At 36.1% G+C, this 9,717-nt stretch overlaps 2 protein-coding genes across 2 annotated transcripts; one reads left to right on the forward strand and one right to left on the reverse strand.

The window, feature by feature from the left end:
• Positions 1-326: 326 nt before the first annotated feature.
• On the reverse strand, positions 327-8,022 carry thoc5 (THO complex subunit 5). Its single transcript, XM_088224916.1, has 5 exons — positions 7,754-8,022; positions 7,537-7,674; positions 4,886-5,176; positions 2,940-3,285; positions 327-1,830 (listed from the first exon to the last, which is right to left on the reverse strand). Exons 1-5 carry the CDS (start codon positions 7,847-7,849, stop codon positions 611-613), a joined length of 2,091 nt encoding a protein of 696 aa, XP_088081042.1. The 5' UTR covers positions 7,850-8,022; the 3' UTR covers positions 327-610.
• Positions 8,023-8,048: 26 nt separating this feature from the next.
• Positions 8,049-9,509, forward strand: mRpS18A (mitochondrial ribosomal protein S18A). The gene is made up of 3 exons (XM_088224917.1): positions 8,049-8,285; positions 8,407-8,688; positions 9,271-9,509. The coding sequence occupies exons 1-3, from the start codon at positions 8,180-8,182 to the stop codon at positions 9,411-9,413; spliced, it is 531 nt and encodes a 176-aa protein (XP_088081043.1). The 5' UTR covers positions 8,049-8,179; the 3' UTR covers positions 9,414-9,509.
• The last annotated feature ends 208 nt before the right edge of the window (positions 9,510-9,717 follow it).

Below are 9,717 nucleotides of genomic sequence, written 5' to 3' on the forward strand. Positions count from 1 at the left end.
TCTGGTACAGAGGACCGTTTGATAAAAAAATTGCCATGCACAACACATGTTGTAGGCACCTGATCAGTGATCCGCAGTTTACCATGCAAGAGGTCTCAGGTTTGATTCCCAACATGGTTGATATGAAATATTTATTTAAAAGGGTGTTTTCACACTAGAATATTTCATAGTCCCTGGACTGGTACCTGAAGTGTAAGACTGATCATCTTATCTGAATGAAACAAAAATGACTAAGATACGCTGCAATTGGTGTACCAACTTCACACAATATAATTACCATCTAATATTTTTTTTTATTATATACGCCTCCACTCGTTTGCGAGTGATTTTTATTTGATATTTGGGTGAATTGACAAATATTCTCAGCATGAGTAGATCAATTAAACCTTTTAATTTAGCGATGTCGAAATTCAGCATAACCAGAGGCCATGTGGGTAGGTGGATTATAACAACAATGAATTGTTATATCCTACTTAGTGTTTGTTAAATACATAAAAGTATAAAAGAACTAATAAAATAGGGTATGATTTTTTAAATACTTTTAATTCATAATTTAGTAGTTATTAATCTTTTTTTCACATCTGAAATCAAACAATTTCAGATAGGTCAATTAGTATTGAGTAAATACACCCGAACCTTGCTTTAAATACTTATATGGTTTTATTCTATTCCTTCCCTTTACTGGCCGGAACATGACCTTGTCGGGAGGAAATTCTGAGGAACCCACAGCTTCCAGCAACACATCCAGACAACAGAGGAGCTTAGTGAGTTGTCCAGCTAAAGAAACCTTAGTTTTGTTTCCTTCATTACACCAGTCTGTGTTTACACATCTCTCGATATCTCTGATATCATCGTCATTACCAGTGTGGTGAGTCCCATTCCAGTGGAGGGTGAGGGAAAATATTGGAGCCCGTTTTGGATAATCGCTTTTGAGACACACGAGAGCAATCAACTTGGCCGATTGTCTCGTGATGATAGCTCGGTAGAACATATCGTGTTGAGTCACAAGTCCTAACGTGACGAGTTCCTCCACGGAGACTGCCTGGCTGTACTCGGCCCAGGATATGGACTGCCACTGCGTCAAAGACCCCAAGAGACGGACATGCGAACTCCCGGCACCCTCAAAAGATGGTATGTTGCCAGATTCCAAGTCTTGCAACTCTTTCATTAGAGATATCCTGGCCTTGAGTCTCTTTTGTAGGACAATCAGAACGTTTTCCACGCTGATACTGCTCAGATTCGGACAAGGTTCGTTTTTAATTTTCGAAAGAGAGCCGGGAGCGTCTCCATCAGTGTATGTAGAGGCCATAAAATCTAATCCGCACATTCTTTGGGTCCAAATGTACGGGTTCCCTAACTGGGGAATAAACTGGGTGAATTTATCGTTCACTCCGGCGGACCTTAGAATATACCCCGTGGCCGGGTGTGGAGAATCAGTCCCGAAATCTCCCATATAAAGAGCATTGAGAACACTTTGGCTGTTCAATACGTCCGCAGATGATACCCCAGAAGGTTTAGGTATTTCGATAGAACTCTTGACGGTTACTATTTTCAAATTAATCAAATAGAAAAATGTCAATGTTAGTGATGCTTCTTTAAATTTAATTGTCAGCTTTATAACTAAGGGATGTGTTTTAATAACTAGTTTAAGTTTTTCTTCTGCTCTTTCTTGTTTCGTCACTTTAGTGTCAGTTCTGTGGTGCCGTTTCTTTTTATCTTGGTTCTCTTCTTCTTCTTTAGGGTCCTGATCTGAATCTGAATCTTGAAACACGTTCTGTGATTCTGCATCCTGTTCTAATCTACGAGCTTCCTCTTCATCTCCGGATATTGCTGAAAATTTCATATATTTTATAGGTCTAAAAAATACATTTGATACAGAAAACATACAAATTTAGAATGTATGTAGATACTCCACTGACTCATGGACATATTTTGTAGTGTGAAGATGAAATTTCTATAAATCTTTTTAAAACATGTTGGAAATTTTATTTATTAAAACTTACAAACAGAATTCCATAAAAGATTAACAGAACATAATAAAAGGCATGGAAATGATTTAATCTCAATCGAGCTACTTTTTGTGGCTAGTTGGTATCTCCAATTAAATTTTTGTTTACCATACCATATATGAGGGGGTTAAATAAAAGATGCCACTGTTCATGATCACTGGTCTTGTTTAACAAAACCAGGAGCGAAAATACTAACTCTTTTACTGCCCTAGTAAGGGTTAAATAAACTCTAAGCCACAGCAGGGTGGATTCCAGTGAATGCATCGACCACTGTATGGAGAGGTGAGTATCCTTTTTCATTTTGTTGCTATACATGTTAGACCTCGATGAGAATAGTTTTTTCTAACATTATTTTATTTTGATTTATTTCTAATGTGTATGTGTATATATGTTTTGTGTGTGAATGTAAGTGAGTGTCAATTAATATTTATATTTGTGGGAGTAAAATAATGAATTCTATAGTCATGGTGTTCTATAGAGAAGGTTAAAAAAATACTTGAGATTCTGGAGTTGATTTTTATATCGTCGGCACAAACGTCCAAAACTTCCAAACTTACTTTTGCTTAGTGCAGAGTAACAGTTTTTATTTCAGTAGCAAATTGTAACAATTTTTTTTCAATATATTTAAAAAAAATAATGCTACAGTATGAATATGCATGTTTTACAGACATAGATTATTTAAATCCTAACAAAAACACTAAAACATAATTTTTGACCATCATGCACTTACGAGTTTTACAAGTTAATCTTAACTTGTCGTCTGACAATGTGTGAATTTTAAACGGTGGAAAATTAAAATTCAAGAATTATTAGACAGTATCAATCTTATTTCGTTCATAAATGTATGAGGCAACATATTATGAAAAATAAAGTTAGAAAAAATTCTGCAAAAAAATAATTTATTGCTTGAATGAATAAACATTAACTCACAAACTTGGACTAAATTGTGGCCAAAAGCCTCGGTGTAGGCCTGAACGCGCGCGTGCAGGAGGAATAGCGGAGCCGGGAGAAGGCTGGACGCACCCCGGCTAGCGCTGGTGGGCGCTCTGCCCCCCGCGACCCCGAGGGCTTCCTGTAGGGGCTCCGCGGCCGCCAGCGCCTCCTTCAGCCGGGGCCCCAGGCTGTCCAGGCGCGCTCGTGTTGCGCCCAGGGATGCGGTGATGACCTGGGCGCTCTCCTTCAGCTGGTTGCAGGCCTCGGACAACTTGCGGCGCTGACACAGCTCCCACTCCAGTCGCGCCAGGCGTAGTTGGTGAGGATCATGCTTTGTTACTTCCTAAAGCAAAAATAAAAACTTTTCATAATTAGGATCAGAATAGTCAAAGTGGAAAGTGCAATAGAGACTAATTTCATTAAATTATTACAAATCGGTTTGAAAATTTTGCTCGTTAAGAATTTATACATATTACACTTTTTTTTTTGCACCACAACAGGCCAGGAGGCCCAATTACAGTGGTAAATTACAGTATAGAACATCCAGGCTTGAGAAAATCACATTTAATTTTGGTGTTCGCACCGGGAATCGAACCAGGAACCTTCCATGGGTGAGTCAAGCATTTTAACCACTACGCCCCGGAGGTCGCCAAGGCCTGATGTTTGATGATTACTAACATCGACCTAGATCGATGTTGGTAATTGTTAAAAATCAGAGTTGTCTAAATAAGAAAATTCTAGATTAGAAATAAACAAATAGTTTCATCATTAGATAAATGTCAGGGGTCATTAGATAAAAATCATCCAATTTTACTATAAGAATTCTTTGTTAAATAGGTACCATCAGGTTTTTGATGGGTTTTTTCTGATAGCAATCAGTTTAATTTACTTTTTATGCTTTTACTAACTTTCTATTCCCGGTAATGTGCAGCCAGTACACATTGTATATAATAACTTCAATGTCTCTATAAATATAATAAATTCTGGGTTAAAATTTTCGGTATTTCTCCGTCATACATTTACGTATCGAATGAAATAATAAATTATTGGGCACAGAAAAAGCATTTTTTGACAAATCGGAGATAAACAGTTTACTAATGTGACGTATGTCATATATAAGAGTACCGAATACGTAGTTGTCTCAAACACTCTTTATGTCTCACATAGGTATTTTCGAGAAAGACAAATTCACACATCACGCGGGCTAGCAGCAAAATAACCTGTACCACTGCTCAGTACGCCAGTTTTACATAGTTACTCTTGGGTGTTTGCTAGAAGCGGTCTCTCCGGTCGCGCTGCGAATGCCAGCCAATGGTTTTAGCAATTAGATTAAAAATATTATCACTTTTGACTTCAACTATAAATGATTGAAGCAATTGCCCATGAACATTCAATTTTTCCAATTTAAAATCTCTCATTTCTTGCATGTGTATTGATTACACAGCACCGTAATGCGCGGATGTTTTTGGCACAGTAAGGGTTAAATGCAGTTTTATGAACTTCAAATCCAACTTTAGTTTACATTTTTTTTTACGTTTAGGATCACCATAGGGCACTGTATTGGTACGCCAATCGCAGTGTATTTTTATCATTTTTGTTACATGAAGGTAAGATGATCAGTCTTACGCTTCAGGTACTAGTCCAGGGACTGTGAAATATTCTAGTGTAAAAATACCCATTTAGATAAATATATCATATCAACCACGCCGGGAATCGAACCCGAGACCTCTTGCATGGTAGGCAAACGCGCTGACTTAATAGTCATCACCACGAGGCCGATATTTTCTTTACCAGAATATTTCAATTCTAGGGGGCATTTTCTGTTGACAAATGATGTGATATGATGACAAGACATGATAAATTAATATACTAAAGTGATAATGATATAAAAACTATATTATGTGATTCGTCCATCTTTCTGTAAACTCTCCCACTACTCCTACCGGTCTTGAGACATCTTCAGGAGCCTCCTTATAAAACTCTTCAACGGGGACCAAGTCTATTTCTTCATCCTTAGATTTGAACTGCAGACACTTGGTAACTTCCTTGTCCAGGTGGTCTGTCTCATAGAGAAGATTCTGCAGCAGTAGATGAGTGGAGTCCAATCTCTGTTTCTCTTTGTGTAAAGCGTCTCGGCCGGCTTTTGTACGAACTTTCTCCAACCTGTTTAGCTTTTTGAGTGCTACCAACATAAGCGTCGCTTGAATACGCTTTGAAGTTATTTCTTCTCGAGCCTAAAAAACGTTAACAAATTTATTTCACTGTTTTATAATGCACAGAGGTTTTTTGTTTCAGGTCCCGACTAGTCGGGACCTGAAACAAAAAAAAAGCTAGCTAGGAATTTCCTGCTATTAATTCAATCGGATAATTAAGTACTTGATAAAAAAAGAGCCACAACAATACAATATAATTATTATGTATTTAAAATCATGACAATAACATTATAAAACTCATATTTACCCAAGTAAAACTCTGTAAAAGGGTCCTTCAGACAAAAATAAATGAATTCAAATACGAATTACATTAATAATTTTAATTCTTTATCCTTACTGATTTTGTATACATCGGTTTTATTTTATAATAAAGACACCAGTCACGAAGATATCGCGAAAGCGAAGAATTCAGTCAGTGGTTATTCTAAATTTGTAGATTTATTATTTATTTATGTTGAAAGCATTAACTTTGTGGTCAAACATTTTAATTAATTAAACTTCTTAGATTTTCACGGCCGTTAAGATGCACAATAAGTTTTTCTGGGTTATTATGCCGTGTGTCGTTCGTACTCTCTAATAATTTGAGATTTACAAACATCCCGACAACATAAACAGAGATGATGGGATGCGATTAAAAACATCCTGGTACCCAGTCATAAAGAAATCGCATAACGACTACGACACGGTACAAGTCCCAAATACATAACATCACACAAAAACGACTACGACACGGTAAAAATTCTAAATACCTAACGTAACACATATTCATACACAAATAACATCAACCCTGATGATGGACGCTGTAACGCGATCCGAAACGTCGGTAGAGAGTACGAACGACACACGGCATAATAACCCAGAAAAACTTATTGTGCATTTTAATTAATGTTAGTAAATTGTATATGTATTTACACACTTACCGACTTTTAATGTCTACTCGTTTCGAGACATACCCGTCTCTTCGTCAGGACACTCACTACACCAACATGCAAATACTAAAATACACTTTCATGCAAATACTAAAATATACGTGCATGTTTGGATATGGTGGTGTTTGCATCCCTTTAACTCTGCATGTAATTTATGTATTTTTTCATAAATACTTTGTATACTACGGTGATGGTAAAGGTGAAAGTGTATTTTAGTATTTGCATGTTGGTATAGTGAGTGTCCTGGCAAAGAGACGGGTACGTCTCGAACCAGACATTAAAAGTCGGTTAGTGGTTAAATACAAATATTTATTAACATTAATTGTAGATTTAAGTTTCGTTTGTCTTTAGTTTCTATGGGATTATACATTTTCAGTCAATCAACATATTTATCTTGCAGTCATAGACAAATGTGCGCCAAGTACCATTAACAAACTTTAGCCCCGAGGGTTTCGTAGCAATGTATGTATTTGTGGACGGATAGTAAAATAGTTCTAAAATACATTTGTGTACTCTGAACTCCCTGAACGGATGGGAATAACTAATTGTTTTTTTCAGTATGACTTTCGAGATCGCTTTCTGTGCTTTGGCAAGTGTATTCAAATGACTTTTTGCGGCACTAGCCCATGCTACGTTACAATTGATTTAATATGTGGTTATTGAGGCAATATTTATTAGTCCTAGGACTGCAGAATGGTCGGCAAATTAAATTTGACATATTGTCAAAAAAGCATGGCCGGGAGCCCGATGTCTCTGGGTATGAACGGAACTAATATTTTGTGCTGTCCTTTCCCATAGAAGGGAAGTAGTGTTGCTAACCCTCAGTGTTGAAATTGTCAAATATAGTACCTACCTACTAACAATCTTTTCACAGTGACTTGATTAAATTGATGTAGTTAGTAACCTTTAAATAAGCAGCTAATCTAACGTTATCAAATTTATAAAATTACTATAATGGACATTGTCCTGTCGTGATACAAGAAGATACAGTTTTTGATAGCATTCGCGTTTGCAATATGGTCACGAGGATGAATGACAATATCCGACAAAGGCCCTTCATATAATTTTCCAAACTCACAGTGAGAGAGGCAGTGAAAGAAGTAGAGTTAAATTCAGTTAAAATTGCTATGCATGAAATTGAAAATTAAAAGAGTAACTCATATATTGAGAAAAAAACATTGCTTTTTAGTATGATTGAAACCGATAGGAAGGTCCAGTCTTTAAAACAGTTTTGCTGGCACCTCAAGCACAATACTGATCCCTTCTGTACGTATATTACAAACGATCACTAGTACGCTGCGATAGGAGCACTACTTGCGGTGCCCTTTGCACCACGAGGCGCGTACAAGGGAATGATGATTATGGCTTGCAGTGAATATAAATATTATCTTTTGTACATACTGCTTGACCTTCCACAACTTTGATTGTTAAAGTTAAATGTGTGATTTATACCTCAGATGTGTTTTGATTTTTGAGTTCTGCAATATCCATTAACAGTTGCCTTATCTCATCGCAGAATTTATGAAATAATGTTGCATCTTTTTCAGCAGATCTTTGGCGAGCTTCAGCTTCTTCGAAATCCACAACACGCTGTAAAGAAAATCATAGATACAGTGTGCTATTTTGAGGATTTATTAAGAATGATTAAATTTTAAAACAATAACTTAACCTGATAAACATCCACCGGTTTAGCAACTTCAGTTGCGGCCGAAACACTAGTTATCTTTCTACGTTTCTTTACACTAACTTCTGAGTCTTCTCCCATTTTAAGACTTTTCTCCTACACCTAAATACGTATGGAGCGCTCTCGCTTAAATTTAAACCGTAAATTAAAATTAAAACCTCAAAGCTAAAATCGTCGAAAATTCTAAAATGTAAGAGAATGTCAGTTTTCAGCAGGCTGATTTGTCATAGATATTTTTATTTACAATTTACAATGTATAATCTAAATCTATGGTCAAACTACAGAATAACCAGCAAAGACTGCAGATGCAGATATCTGTCTGTGGCCGGATCAAGATATCTGTAGTCTGTGGCCGGACCTATATGTGTATGTGATGTGTATATTGTATAATCTCTGGCCGGATCTATCAAAATGGCTAGTTTGTTTAGGTTAGGATTTCAACATTTGGTAAAAAAAATACCATCAATTACCGCACAGCGAGGGATTTCAGTCACATCAGTCAATCTTATAAAAGAGAGTAAGCCTTTTAAAACATTTATTTGGCATTCAGTATTATTTTTATTACCGGTGTATTGTTAGTGATCAGTGTTACAGTTTGGTTTACTGCTAATCAATCTAATATTTATCATTTTTTTCAGTCAGAGTAACAAAAAATGACAAGGAAATCATTGTGGAAGGAGTTTATGTAGAATCTCCTCACGAAAAATTTCTAGTGAAGCCTGTTATTGAGCCTGCTGAGGAAGGAAAAAACCCGATCTGTTATTTGTGTGCATTAGATTTGAACGTAAAACACACAGATGTGTTGATACTCCGCCAGTTTGTCAGATCGGATGGTTGCTTCTTGCCCAGGAGAATAACTCGGCTCTGCGCCATGCAGCAGAAGAGAATGAAAACCTTAGTTACCATGGCGCAAAAAGCTGGTAAATAATAATCAATTATATTTTTTTGCTTGAGGGGTTTCGTCAGTCACAATACAGTATCCTATTACTGCGATTGATCTGGTGAAATTTATATTATAAGTTATAATATTCAATAATGTCTATAGAAGAGTGTCAGTCATCGACCAATATATAATATACATAGTCACGCCCTAACCTTTAAAAAATGATAACATGCAACCCATGCAAATGTCATTTTAGTTGTATTCCAATTAGAGCCTAAATTTGTTACTAGGTATGTCAAAACAGGGTGATGTTAGTGAGGAATTGCGCTTTAGAATTTTGTCAGAATATTATTTTTAAAAGATGTCGATGTTGAGAATATCTGCTTGATTGTATAAGGTCAGGGCACGATTGATGTGTTGATTTGTTGCTGTATTTGTATTGTATTAAGTAAGGTATGTGAAAAAGTTTGGTGCGTCTTGTCCACCTAGGTGGGAAATTTCGATTAACTAAGGAGAGTACGTCTGGGCAATCAATCATGTGATAAAAGATTTTTTTATATTAGTGTGTTTTATTGTTTTACTGGCTGCTGAATATAATTTTGATTCTTTGAAATTTTAGGGCTTATGATAAATGTGACCCCAGCCGCTTGCAAAAAAGATCCACGTAAACGGCAGGATTACAAAAAATTCAACACCTATTACGACGAAGATACAATTTTTGCACCGAAAGAACCAAAACAGAGAGACCGTTTCAAGAGATAATGCTGTTCGTATTGTTTTACGGTTGTCTATACTTTATGCCTTTCTGTGTAAAAATGTTTTAAATTAGATTTGAATAAAATAAGTTGTTATTCTGTGTAAGATTTATTTCCAATGCATTATTGTCAGGAAAAACCGTACTTGACATTCTATTACGAAACATTTTTCCCTGTACATATTATATCGAGGCTAGAATGCATTAATTCACCAGTCTGTATATATTATTTCAAATATTTTTAAATACAGGTGCAAGATGTAAATTTCAAATTTTATGCTATGCCTAGAATATGCCAAACATAGACAGAAA

This window comes from Micrasema longulum, unplaced genomic scaffold (genome assembly GCF_059751315.1).
Source record: "Micrasema longulum isolate JH-2025_06_02 unplaced genomic scaffold, ASM5975131v1 h1tg000319l, whole genome shotgun sequence".
NCBI lineage: Eukaryota > Metazoa > Arthropoda > Insecta > Trichoptera > Brachycentridae > Micrasema > Micrasema longulum.

Bases quoted from the DNA above. Each gene is read 5' to 3' on its own strand.
- thoc5 (XM_088224916.1), bottom strand. From the start codon at position 7,849: ATGGGAGAAGACTCAGAAGTTAGTGTAAAGAAACGTAGAAAGATAACT. The intron at 7,675-7,753 runs GTTAAGTTATTG...TTTTCTTTACAG, and splicing joins AACCGGTGGATGTTTATCAG to CGTGTTGTGGATTTCGAAGA. The intron at 1,831-2,939 runs GTGAGTTAATGT...TGAAATTTTCAG, and splicing joins CCACAATTTAGTCCAAGTTT to CAATATCCGGAGATGAAGAG.
- mRpS18A (XM_088224917.1), top strand. From the start codon at position 8,180: ATGGCTAGTTTGTTTAGGTTAGGATTTCAACATTTGGTAAAAAAAATA. The intron at 8,286-8,406 runs GTAAGCCTTTTA...CATTTTTTTCAG, and splicing joins AGTCAATCTTATAAAAGAGA to TCAGAGTAACAAAAAATGAC. The intron at 8,689-9,270 runs GTAAATAATAAT...TTGAAATTTTAG, and splicing joins TACCATGGCGCAAAAAGCTG to GGCTTATGATAAATGTGACC.